Consider the following 14,021-nt stretch of genomic DNA (forward strand, 5'->3'; position numbering starts at 1 on the left):
GCAGGTATTACCACTAAAAAATGTGAGTATTCCCTTCAGAGGAGTGCTCTATTTTGTTTTGTAGTAAGCTACAAATCTGTGTCGTCAGTTCCCCACAGTTATGTAGCTGATGACTGCACCACAGGCAGTGACAACAAAAAGCTTCACACAGTTAACCTTCACCCCAGACTCTACTCCTACACACTAGGCTTCTGTTATTTTTGAGATTTACTGAATCAATTTATAAGGGGTACTTGAGGGCCTAATTCAATGCAATATACCACGTCATGGCTTCTATCAGTTTTATCTTTTTAAGATGGTAAAGTCTAAATCCTCCTATAATTGTTCTAGTGAGGGTGTGAGGTTCAAGGTGGCAGTTACACTTATCATCCACAAAAATATTAAGAACAGGGGTCAAGTGGACCTGATTTTACACTGTTCACTTTCTAATCCTAGGTGGTAGATGTAAATAAGTGGGAATCCTTAACCTAGATAATTTTGACAAATAAGACACATGTGGATCACTGGCTTGAGAGCCATTTGCTTGCCAAAGTGTTCTGAGAAAAAAAGGCAGGTGGGATTTTTTTTTTTGGTATAAAAGAAATAGTCATTTAAAAAATAATCCAATAAAACAGCCACTTGGAACTTGGGGCACTTATTTCCCAGCATTCTCTTTGGTGCCTGGGGAAGATGTGCTATGACATGACAGCTGATTACTGAGGCTCATGCCCTCAGTCCAGCCTGTGACCTAGATGCAATGTAAATTGCCATTAACAGAGAACTGCTTAAAACACAAGTTCTTCTTAAGTATTCCTATACTTGTGGCATTTATCACACATGTTTTTACATCCAGGTGGACTTATTTGTACTTATTCACACCAGTGTTTGCTTTTGCCTCATGTATTTAAACTAGCACCGGCTATATGCAAAGTTCAGGAAAGTTCCATCATCCTGCAGTGTCAGAGCTGTCATTCTCAATGTATGGGATGTCACAGTACTTGGTGTTATTGCTTGCCCATTGATTTAAGGCATCCTTCACGATCTCCTGAGCCAGGGATTCTGCATATTTGAGGATCACAGTACTGGGTGGTGGAATTACTTTCCCAGCCTTTTGGGTGGTGCCTGAAGAGGGCATCTTAGGTAGAAGTCTCTCTTCTGGTATAAAGGCTTCTTCACTTTCATGTTGCTTCTCATTCTCAAATGTGGTAGGAAATGGGAAGGTTTGCTTTGATTTCATGCAGCCCATGGTGGTGTGAAGAGCTTTGGCTGAGGGAAGGAAAGCAGTACTGGCAAAGACTACTTCTGCAGCATCTTTGGAAAACAATAAGGGGTCCTTCGCTCGATGTTGACCAGGCCACTTCAGTGATCAATGTCCCCCTCACTATTCCCGTGTGGTATTTATCTGTCAAGAGAAGGGAGTTTTCATTTTGGAGTTATAGAATGTAAAATAGGATTCATTAATGTGCGGAAACAGTATAACACAGAATGCAAAATATGATTCAAGTTCTTTTCACGTGGCAGTTTACAAATATGAAAACATGTTCTCAAGCTTTTGAATTATCCACATTCATTTATACCAGCCATCACAGGACCACATACATCACTCCTGGACCAAATTCTAGATTCCTGTGGTATTGTCAGAACACTGGCATGTCCATTTGTTTCTATGTTGTCTATAAACATGCTGACAATGGCAGAATTGATGTAGTCCACAAAGCTGAAAATACTTACCCTCCAGCCCTTTACAGAAAATGTTTGCGGATACTGATCTTGAATGTCACAGGAAACAGAGCAAAATGTGCTCCTGCTGCAAACCACGTGAGCCAGCACATCATGGCATATTAAAAATCAGGTTTTATCCTCTGGTTGAATGTTTACCACTTGCTTAGCAGAGAATGATGGCTTAAGTTTACACGTTTCTCCTCCTAAATATCATCCCCACCCTGATTTGATGATCAGAGAGCACGTGACTCCTGGGCTTCCAACGTGTCACTGAGTGAACTTGTTTGAAGGTAGGATGTAAGGATAACTAAAACACACAGAACAGTTTCACTGTAGAGAGCACTAGCCATCTCAGAGCAGTTGAGTGAGATTACAGTCACAGATTAATATCTTAGTTTTTGAGTTTCAGATAGAGCTCTAAACATTCATAAAATTTGCTTTTGAAATCTCTGACCTTTAGACGATCAAAGACAGCATAAGCCTAATTCATTTTTAATAGTTTGTAATTAAGTCTAGGAAAGGCAACCTTTGCCAGGTATACTATGATACTTTTTTCTATAAATTCTACCCCATTTCTTTCTCACAATAGTATATGTGGTCCCTCTTGCTTTCTAACAAGGATGATATAGAAGGCAAAAAAGGAATTCTAGCCTTTTTCTTTTAATTACCTTTAGTTCTGTACACACTGCTTCATATGAAGCTCCAGATTTCAGAAAGGGTGTCTGTCTTGTTTATGAGACTCAGCTATGTGGACATGAGGACTGTGGTTGTGCAGCCCAGCATGTGATGACTTACTACCATATCTGTTATGTACTGTGAGGGACAGTGAAGGAGCTGGGCATAAATAACACAAAAAAGATTAGAGAATTAGATGAGTGTCAACTACGAGGCTATCCGTAGAATCACCAGAATGTCCTATTTCCTGGGATTTTTGGTTTTATATAAGCATTACAAATAGTGCCAAATTTCCCCCTTTATGCTGTCTAAAACAGGTATGTTAAAATATAAATATGTAACTAACAGCTTCAACATACATGAAAACTAATAGCTTATAGAACTCAGGGAGAAACAAATCCACCAGCACAGCTGGAGACAGAAACATTGCTCTTCGAGTAACTAATAGAATATCTAAATACAAAAGAAGAAATACATAGCATTTATTTTCAACTCAGGGCCTTGCAATTGGTGGGCAAGCACCCTACTGCTGATTATTTTTTAGATAGGTTTTTGCTCCTTGCCCAGGAATATGCTCAGATCATGCGTGATCTGCTTATTTTCTGCTTCTTGTCATAACTGGTATGACAGAAGCACTCCAGTATACTTGCTCCTTCATTAGAGGTGTACTTTTATACTTTTCTGCTTGGGCTGGCCTGGAATTGTGCTCCCAATGTCTGCTTCTTGCTAGCTGGGATGACAGGCACGTGTCACTGCACTCAGCTACGGGTTGAAAAGGCGTCTCATGAATTTCTCTGCCTTGGGTTGGGCTTGCACAGTGATCCTTCAGGTCTCAGCCTCTCAAGTAACTAGGATGGCAGGCAGGAGCTACCACTCCTTTCTGCTACCATTCCCACTGGGTGTTTTAAATAACATGATCCAACTTGAGTTATTGACATTTATAGAACCCTATACTCAAGCAAATACATATTCCTGCCAAGTGTTTATGAAACATTCTCAAAAGATTTCAAAGGCTTGAAATTTTAAAATACATTTTCCAGCAACTCTAGAATTAAGTTAGAAATAAATATAGAAAAATATCCAAAATATATCGTCTTTGTGCTGGTCCTGGGGCTTGAACTCAGGGCCTATGTGCTGCGTCCCTGAACTGGTGCTCAAAGCTATCACTCTACTATTTGAGCCACAGTTCCAGCTTCCTATTGGTTAATCAGAAATGAGTCTCATGTACTTTCCTTCCCATGTTGGCTTTGAACCATGATCCTTCACAGATATTGTATTTTTAAGTACAAAAAAGTCACAGATGAAATTATATTTTCAACTAAATAAAAGTTACAATATATTAAAGTATTGAAATCTATTTTTAAAGATTGGAAGAAATAGGGTATATTTAAATGTTTATAACAGAAAGAACAGACTTAAATAGTTTGAGCTAAAGAAAAGTACAGAATACATAGAAGTCAGACAACAGCAGAAATCAATGAAGCAACAGAACCACAGTTTCCTTAAAAACATCTAGGAAGAGCACCAGTGGCTCATAGCTACTCAGGAGGCTGAGATCTGAGGATCACAGTTTGAAGCCCACCCAGGCAAGAAATGTCTGAGAACCTCATCTCCAGTTAACCACAAAAAGCTGGAAATGGAACTGTGGCTCAGGTGGTAGAGTGCTAGCTTTGAGCAAAAAGGCCAGGGACAGTACCTGAGTTCAAGCCACAGGACTGGCACCAAACGAAGAAGAAAAGCAACATCCAGTACTCTGGGCATAGTGGCACATGCTCAAAATCCTATTATTTGGGAAGTAGGAGGCAAAAGGATTGAGAGTTCAGTGTAGGCCTGGCTATACAGTGAGATCTTAACTCCAAAAATGAATTTAATAAAATAGACAAACCTCTATTTAAACTGTTAAGAGAAGTCACCTATTACCAAAATTGTGCAATTACAAAGAGAAAAAGAAATACTAACACAGATTTTACAGACATTAAAAGAATATGAAAAACTTTATACCATTAAAACTGTGATGTAGACATAAGGAAAATTACAAAGTCTAAAATCAATTAAAGAAATTGAAATTTTAACTTAGGTCTTACTTCCCCCAAATCCTTCAAGGTCCAAAGGCTATCTAGAAAATTACACCACACACTTGAGAAAGTGATCCCAGTCTTAGCCAAACTGTCTATATGAAGCCATCCTGTTACCAAGACAGAGTACGAAAAAACTTTATAGGCCAGTCCTCAGAAACATGGACCCGATTATTGTACTGTAAATGACAAATTTAGTCCTAAGATTTATACCAAGAATTCAGAAGTATTTATGCCTGTCATATTAAAAAGTAAAATGTAAAAAAAAGGGGGGGAGTGAAAGAAAGTAAAATGCAATCAATATACCATATCAATATAAAAATCAGATTTTCTCAGTAGAAACAGAAAGTATCTGCTAAAACAAATATTGCTAGAAATCTTCAGCAAAGTCACATTAGAAGGGTTTTTAAACTAATGCTAAACGGTGGTAAAAGATTAAACATTTTTCCCTAAGTGAGCAAGAATATTCATTCTCATGATTTCTATCTAATATAATACCAGTGGTCCTGTCCAAGAAGGAAAAAAAGAGAACATTTACAAATCTTTAAAACTGAAAACATAATAGGCGTGTATACAAATAAAATTCTGAAGATTAAAAAGAAAACTGCCTTTATTTGTGGATAACATGATTGTACATATAGAAAAATCCTAAAGATTATAACCCTAAATTCCTAGAATAAGTGATTTTTATCAGTATCTCAGAATATAAAGTTGATATAAAGCCAGGTGCCAGTGGCTTACTCCTGTAATCCTAGCTACTCAGGAGTTTAGACCTGAGGATCCCAGTTCAAAGTCAGCCCAGGCAGAAAAGTCCCTGTAAGATTCTTATCTCCAATTAACCACTCAAAAAATGGAAGTGGTGCTGTGACTCAAATGGTAGAGAGCTAGCCTTGAGTAAAAAGAGCTCTGAGTACTTTTATTGGAAATAAGAGTCACATGGACTTCTGCCTAGGCTTGCTTCAAACTAAAACCTCTCGTTGCTCACTCAAGGGCTTTATTTCTCATTTCCTTCATGAACATATGGAGAGTGCTTTGGTTTCAAATGATGGCAATAAAAAATTAATTTGGGGGTAGGATGAGAGCATGCCATATCCCTAACAGCACTGTTAAACTAAGATGGGGAGAATATAAGCTTATCCAGGGAAGTAGATTAATAAGATCACAAGATAGTTTAATCACACTTTTCTTACCTATATATAGGATCTCAGTCTTCACCAGGTTTATAGTGCTTCTATTAAGGATAGAAGATTACTGTTCTTCAGTTATCCATCACATTAGCTTATTAGTTTAAATTATATTTACTATTTCCTTCCATTTAGTAGATGAAATCAAATATGCTTCCACATACAGAGGAGACTGAGCCAGGGTTCATGTGCTCCCACTCCTACTAGATTCTTCCTTGGACACACACAATACAATACTAGTTGCTCCAACAATAATTTCTTCAATCATAAATATTGGTACGTGTTTAACTTTCTCTACCTCTTGAATGTACAGAACTTCTATAACTTCTAGAACTTCTGAAGGTAATTGTTAAGCCAAAGTAGCTCTTTCTCAGGACTGATTACTCTCTTATTGCTCCCATCTTTGATCATCAGCAGGAACTCTATGGCTTAGAACTTCCCAGGGTCCAAAGCAAATCTAGGGTCACTATCCTAGACTGGCTGTCAGCTCTGATCTTCAAGGTCCTGCCTTGGGTAAAATATCACTGATATATTCCATTATTAGGTAATCAACTGCTCCAGTAACTATCTAATGGAACTGTTGGTCACATGCTAAAGCAGTTCAGGTACCATAATAGAATATAATTGGTAAACTATATTAACTTAATCAGATTTAATTAATCAGTAAATTATTAACTTAATCACATATTATTCAGATCTTAGTTTTGTAGTTTTTATCCACAAAAATCTCTTAAGATTGATCATGAATTAAAAAGTGAGGCAGGGGCTGGGAATATGGCCTAGTGGTAGAGTGTTTGTCTTGTATACATGAAGCCCTGGGTTCAATTACTCAGTACCACATATATAGAAAAAGCCAGAAGTGGTGCTGTGGCTCAAGTGGTTGAACGCTAGCCTTGAGCAAAAAGAGAAGCCAGGGACAGTGCCCGGGACCTGAGTTCAAGCTCCAGGACTGGCAAAAAAAAAAAAAAAAAGAAATAGTGAGGCAGGACACAGAATGTGGCTCAGTGGTAGGTGCTTGCTAAGCATAAGGCTTTGATGCCCAGCACCTCCCCCCCATACACACAGTTTGATCCTTAAAAGTCAAAGCCAAATTGTAGTAATTTTGTCCTCCACATCTCCTATTCATAGTTGCAGCTGTCTGTATGTTTGCTAGACATAAAAAGCAGTTGCAATCTAAGCTTTTACACTATTGAAGGACAAGTAAGATTTGTATGATTTGGCCTTCCATAATGAAAAGTAAGTACTTCAGCAGAGTATATGACTACTCTTGGGAAAGTAGACAGGATTGGCTGTCCTAAGTTAATTTTCAGACTATATTAATAATATGTCAGGTTGGAAAGTTACGGTAGTCATTAGTTGAAGACATTAAATCCAACATTAATTGTTGGATATTATCCAGGAAATCTTTTGGCATTTTTGGTCATGATTAACTGGCTGATTGCATAAACATAAAATAGTCAAAAATAATTTTTTTCAAAAATATTTACAGCAATACCTTATATATTTCAGTATATAATTCCATGGTAGATAAAAGAGATTGCACTGAGAACATCTCTTAGCCAGTTGATTACATGGAGTGTTGAACTGTGTGTTCAGGACTAACATGCCTTCAAAATCTAACAAAATAAAATTAAAAGCTGGAGGGGTGGGATGAGATAAGAATTTACTGAGGTTATAATTAGGAAAGATACTAGACAGGATATCTTTGTTGTATTTTGCCCTAGTAAGTGAGGTCAACTAATTTTTTTTTTACAATTGTTCAAACACTTTAATATATTTGATTCATGCATCTTACATTACTATAATTCCTTTTCTGGATTGTGATTGTCAAGGTCTCGTTTTTCTCATTCAAGTTCTCAACTTTATGACTAATTGGGTTTTGTCCTCTTCAACCAAAAATAACATCAAATGGAGTCTTTCTTTTTTCTTCCCTCTGAATCCCAGTGCATGGACACATTCATACAAATCACCAAGTTAAAGACTTACCCTAGCGTTTGCATGGTGCACCCTGAGCTCCAATCCTCTGTCTTGAGTGCAATACAATTGAGGGGACTCAGATCCTTGAGATTATGCCAGGGGGGTTAGGACAGAAAAATCCACAACTTGGGTAGGAGCTGACCTCCTCCCAGACAAAAATCTAAGGAGGAAAAAAATCCAAAATCTAGAGCCTGCTAAGTCCCTCCAAATCCACTTGAATTGTAACTGAACAGTCTGTTTATGGTTGTCCTATTTTATGTCATGCTCTGTATCCTTATACAAGTCCGTGAAACCATCAATCATGACTTAAAATGAGCTTTGCTTTTAATTAATTCAAATCTTCATATAATAACCATCACATTATAGTCGTTTTTCTTTTTGCAGTGCTATAGATCAAACCCAGGACCTTGTGCATACCAGGAAAGCCCTCTATCACTAAGCCACTTCCCCAGAGCCATATGAGGGTCTTTTCAAAAGTCTTATGCATGTTTACATGTATTCATCAAAAATATGTAGATACACAATAAAAATTCTAATTAAAGACATACATAGTTCATGTAAAATGAGCAACTGAGTTCCTATCCACATATTTGTTGCTAGTTGTTCTCTAATGATGATACAAAGGATATGTATTCCTTCTTGTAAGGACCATGAAAATTGGACATTGATGGGGATATTTAGAAACATTGGACTACAAATTCCTAACAAGAGAAGGTAATACCAGTTAAACAAATAGAAATAGACTAAATTTACTGTTCTTTTTCTTTTGCCAAAAAGTATAAGCTAGGAACACATAACTATGGTTTTGGACTATTTGAAAGTCACCAAAAGACTACCACAATAAGGACTTCAGAAACTGAAGTAGCAGGCTCCTCCGGCACACAGAATGCCTGCTGTGTACAGCTGCGGGCCAGCAGGACAGGTGCGGAACCACAATTGTTTAGTGCATGGGTTGAGAAAATAGCATTGGTAAGTGAAATGCTTGGGATTCTGCTCAGCCTGAATTGAACCTGGTGGTATGACTCTACCTGTAAATTGGGCTCCACTTAAGTCATCATGAAAATTAAGTGTGATCCGAAGTATACAGGATCTGCCTTGACCAGAGGTATGTTTCTTTTATTTTCTTTTCTTTTTCAGATGGCTCCTTTAATGTACTACCATCCAGTTATTATCTTAAATGCTTAGATTATATCTTGTAATTAGAATTATGGAAAGAAGTCTGACCAATGAATGTCAACAGCCATGCAGGAATTTCAAGGTCAAAGAAGGTGATACATTTCTTAGGTCAGATGTGAATACTTGATCTCATTTATCAGGTCCCTGCCCCCATGAGCAGGAAACAAGCAGGCATTTCTCTCAGTTCTTCTGGTCTTTTCTATGGATAGCATGTGGCTTCACCTGGCCACTCCTGATTATGAGGACAAACTGTAAACTACAGCAGCTTCTCCAGCATTGTAAATAAGTCCTTACAGGAAATCAAAAGTAGCTTCTGAACAACTAGTAAAGAAAATACAATCTAGACTCTCTATACACTTTTTGCCCATTATGATAAGCCTCAGATTCCTCTTTGAACTCTTGACCATCCATATGTAATTAAATCTCTTTTCTCATCATATCTGCCTTGCATCAGTTTGATTGTCAGGCCCTAGTCACCAAATCTAGGAGGATACAAGAAGCGCTTTTAATTTTTTCTCCCCTATAAATCCAATTTTAGTCTGTATGCATTGAAACCAATTCAAACACTTCAGAACAAGTAGGAGGCATAAATAATGAAAGAGTATTAAGTGCTATGCACTGATTAAATTCCAGGCAACAGTATATTTAATTTTAAACACTGAAAAGGAGCACTACTCTGATGTGGAGACGTCAGAGAACACAGTGTTCAAGTGCAATTGGACTCTAGATAAAAGAACAAAAATTCAGTAAGTGTGCCATTTACAATCATTCCTCAGGCTATATATACAACACCCCTTTTCCCAAGAAGCTATCACATGTCCTGCTGTTTTTGGTTGGGGGTACAGTACTTCAGATGGTGGGAGGTTGGTAATTCAGGGAATTTTCCATTCCCATCAAGCCAATGCATGCCCAGTTCCTCTTATATTTCCTTAAATTGAGACCCTTCCCAGCATCTCTTTCTAGCACCCTTTCCCTGCATCCCTACTTAAACCAAAGTACTGCTTCAAGAGAAGCTCATCTCCATGCAGACTTCCCAGAATTCCTCTCTGTCTTTTTCAGAATCCTCTAACTGAACTTTATAAATATTATCTCTCTGATGAGATTAAATATTACTCATGAGAAAAAAGTCATTTTTTCTCCTTTTTCACATAAAAGTTCTCTACATCAAGGCCCTTATCAATAAATATATAAAGCTTGGTGATTTGTGCCTGCCTGCAGTGTGATAGACACTTGGAACCCAAGAGGGAACTTTTCATAGTTCTTCCCTGTTCTGGGTGCTCACATGGAATGGGAGAGCAGGGGTTACAGTGTTGTAGGTCAGTATACCTCTGAGCTAGGTCTTCAAGCTCTGGTTCCTAGGTCTCTATCATGCCCTCAGGTCAATTTCCACTGGTCACTAATCTGTTTCCTTCATGTCCTTGGAAACCTCCCTTAGTTTCATAACTCTTAATGAATAATTGCTTGTGGTTCTGGGGATTGAACTCAGGGCATCACAGTCTTAAATTATTTTTAGGCTTGCAATCTGCCACTTGAACCATATCTCCAGCCCAGGTTTTTGCTGGTTATTTGGGAGTTGGAGTCTGCCAAGGTTGACTTGGAACTATGAACCTCCAGATCTGAGCCTTCCGAGTAGTGGGGATTACAGGTTCTAGTCACCCATGCCAGCTACAGCTCGTAATTTTTAAGGAATTATGAAAACACAAGGCTATATTCATATCACATACTGATTAGAGTTATATACTCCTGCCCTGTTAATGTTATTTCATGTGTGACTTTATTCCTCATCCCCCAACTTTGTGCGTGTATTGTTCATTGAACAGTGGCTATGGAAAACAAGCTCCAGTTAAAGAATTCCCAGATCCAAAGGCAGATGCTATATTTACTAATTAGAGAAAGAAAACAGAACTGTTCAGCAGCTGTTGTGCTGACTTACAGCAAATGAGCTTCAAGCTAGAAAGGATAGAAAAATCATTAAGAGAGAGAGCTAAGCACACCTCACATCTGGGTGAATCACTCTCTAGGGTCCCAAAAGAGCTCTGGTATGAGTACAGGAATTTTCTGAGCACCCAGAAAACCTTGTGTAAAGAAGTTAGAGTCTCACATCAACTTTAAAAAAAAAAAATTGAAGAAAAGTATTACAGGTCAGTTGGCTTGCCCTAGGGTAAAAGTCAGGATATGAACTCACACTATTTAGAGGGATAAAAGATTGTAGAATTCTAGGAATTAGCAATTGAAGAAGAATCATTCACTCTTCAACTAAAGTCAATTTTGTGATAGACTAGGGAATACTCAAGTTCTCTTGATTTTGATTGTTTGTTCTCATAAGCTGGGTACTGGTGTCTCATGCCTGTAATCCTAGCTACTCAGAAAGTTGAGATCTGAGGATCACTGTTCAAAGCCAGCTGGGGCAGTAAGTCAGTGAGACTCTCATCTCCAATTAACCACAAGGAAACCAGAAGTGGAGCTGTGGTTCAAAGTGATAGAGTGCTAGCCTTGAGCAAAAATGCTTGAAGAGAGTGCCCAATCAATGACCAACAACAACATTAGATTGTTCTCATGATGGTCTTAGAGAGAAGACTGTTCTATGGACTGGAACAGTGTAAAGATCAGTGTGCAGTCTACCTCATGCCTTAATTTGAGCAATACTTACTGAGGACTAACTAGATTTCCAGCCATAATTATATTTGGCTTGTCAGTACTTTGAATATGGATGAGATGAAAGACGTTTCTGAAAGTCAAGAAGCTAGCAGATGTCAGGACCACACTTCCAAACAGAGTTTCAGAAAGCCTTCATAGCAGAAGAGTAGAACAGAGGTTCTACTATAGGGAGGATCAGGTTAGAGACGGGTGGGGGTGGAGGGTTAGATGGAAAGTCCAGAAAGATGTAAGGAACTTCTAGCATTCAACTGGATGAAAATAATTGAGTATTTCAAAACAGACAGGATTCTGAATATTCCTGACACAATGACATGATAAGGTGCAATTACCCTTATCTACTACAAATATATATGTCATATTACATATATCATATATATATGAATATACATATATGTGCCATACTACCCCATAAACAGGTACAATTATTATATGTCAATTACAATACAAATACAATAAGCCCCTCTTCCCCCCCAAACCCATAGCAAAATGACTTTTCCCATGTATTATCAATGACTTAAATGAATAAACTTATTAAATATGCAGAATTAACATGATGTACATGAGAGTTAATATTAAAATATACTTAACTAGGGCTGGAAGCATGGCTCAAGGGCCTAGAAAATTTGAGTTCCTGACTTCAAACCCTGGTATGACCTATGTCTACAAAAACAAAACAACCCCCCCCCCCAAAACCCACTATATTTAACAAAGTAGAAACCAGAGAAAGTTTTTTAATTAGTACATGACAAAATAAAAAATGTTTTGGTTCAAGAAATGGTCAATTACACAATTTTTGAAAAATGTTTACCTTTACAGCAAAATGGAGGGATAGAGGGAAAGAAGGAGTTGTGATGTTTTTAGTCAACTAATTTTAGTCAAGAATATTTTCTTGAGGGTCGAATTTATCATACTCTTTGGGATTAGCCTGATTTACTTATTTTAACTTGGGGCTAAAGATCTTCAGCACAAAGAAGGGTCTTAGGTAAGGATGTAGACATTAAATGATTAATAAAGATAATGAATATTTACTGAATCTGGCACCTACATGTATATCACGGAGATCATTAATTTCATCTTCACAACACCCTGGGCAGATACTGTCGTACAAATAAGGAATCGGAATGGCTATCAAATAGATAAAAATCCTAATTTTGTATCACTCGAGAGATTTCACTTAACTACTTTTTGATTATGAGCCTTTTCTAGACTGATCGAAGTTTTAGGTATTCTTAGAAAAAAACACCTGCATATAATTTCAAAAGCTGGAGGGTTATTGGCAAAAGTAGAAGTCAAGAGAAACAGGTTCCAGGAAGCAGTTCTTCAGTGTAAACAAGGCCTTGCTGATAACACACAGGAGAGATGCCTCTCAGTGAACTTCCTGTCAGTGGCAGTCAACTAAAATGTGGCTGCTCGGCCTGGACTGGAAGAAGTCCCACAATGCAGATGGACCCCTTTTCATTACATACATACTTTTTGCTTGATGACAGAATGTTACAAATTCATTATTATTTTCCAGGCCATCCTGCTATATGTAAATAATGATGTTTCCCATTTATAAGTGGCAACTGTTTCAGGTATGGAAACTGAAACGGGAGAAAGGAATATCCAACTGTTGATCCTGGTTTGATTTATAGTTGATCGTAATAAGAGCCGGTTCTTTACTCCTCTGATTTCTTATCTAAACATTTTCCCGATGATAAATAGTAGCACGTACACCAGATCCTTAAAAGGGAGTTTTGACCTGAGCATTTACTAGTTGATGTTTTATGTTAACCTACTTCCATCAAGTGTGTAGGGCGGAGGTCAGACTGGAGACACAAGAAACCACTCCCAAATGGGTCTGCTTTGCCTCTCAGCCCCTTCTCTACGGCTGAGGGGTTCATTGCATTGTTTTCCCCCCAACATTCATCCGCCCACAGCTCCCAAGAGTACAGAACTCGTGCTTAGCTCGTCGTGTGCCACTTTAAGAGCTTGAGCCTGACAGCTTGGCATAGGCATGAAATGTGCACAGGCAAATCTCTTACCTGAAAGTCTTCATTCACTCTTCAGGTGGGAAGGAGGGTGAGCCTGTAGCTCCTGACGCGATGTCTTTATTTTTGAGGATTCAGAACAAAATGGAAGGGGTGAATTCAGCTCACTCTCCTCAGATCGGGGAACTGAGATGGGAGGTTCTACCCAAGACAGCTGACCGAGAAATCTTAGGCTTTTATTAAAGTCCCCTGGAAACTCACGGATTTCTCCGGTTGGAACAATCAAAAGGGCACAGCGGCTGAACAAGGACGACAGCCCCACGTCCGGGTAGCCCGCCTCGCAGATGTCCACTCAGGCTACACGCCATCCATCGCCGGCCTTGGACGCACAGGGGGCCGAGGCGGCGTCCGGTCCTTTGGACTCCGCGCAGGGGACAGTCCCCGAACACCCGGAGCGGGCGCTCCTCCGCGGAGGGTCTTGCTGGCGTCAGGCTGGGCAAGGGCAAAGTGCAGCCGGGCAGGCGGGGCAGCGGCGCCTCCAGCGCCCGGTGGCCGCGCTTGGAGGACGGGGCGTCCTTCGGCCGCGCTCCCGGCCCCTCCTTCTG

The 14,021-nt window shown here is 39.0% G+C and overlaps 1 protein-coding gene across 1 annotated transcript; it reads right to left on the reverse strand.

Moving 5' to 3' along the window:
• Window positions 1-571: 571 nt before the first annotated feature.
• C4H2orf88 (chromosome 4 C2orf88 homolog) lies at window positions 572-13,815 on the reverse strand. The gene is made up of 2 exons (XM_048345087.1): window positions 13,471-13,815; window positions 572-1,381 (listed from the first exon to the last, which is right to left on the reverse strand). The coding sequence occupies exon 2, from the start codon at window positions 1,223-1,225 to the stop codon at window positions 926-928; it is 300 nt and encodes a 99-aa protein (XP_048201044.1). The 5' UTR covers window positions 1,226-1,381; window positions 13,471-13,815; the 3' UTR covers window positions 572-925.
• Window positions 13,816-14,021: the final 206 nt, after the last annotated feature.

This window comes from Perognathus longimembris, chromosome 4 (genome assembly GCF_023159225.1).
Source record: "Perognathus longimembris pacificus isolate PPM17 chromosome 4, ASM2315922v1, whole genome shotgun sequence".
Lineage (NCBI taxonomy): Eukaryota > Metazoa > Chordata > Mammalia > Rodentia > Heteromyidae > Perognathus > Perognathus longimembris.

Bases quoted from the DNA above. Each gene is read 5' to 3' on its own strand.
- C4H2orf88 (XM_048345087.1), bottom strand. From the start codon at position 1,225: ATGGGCTGCATGAAATCAAAGCAAACCTTCCCATTTCCTACCACATTT.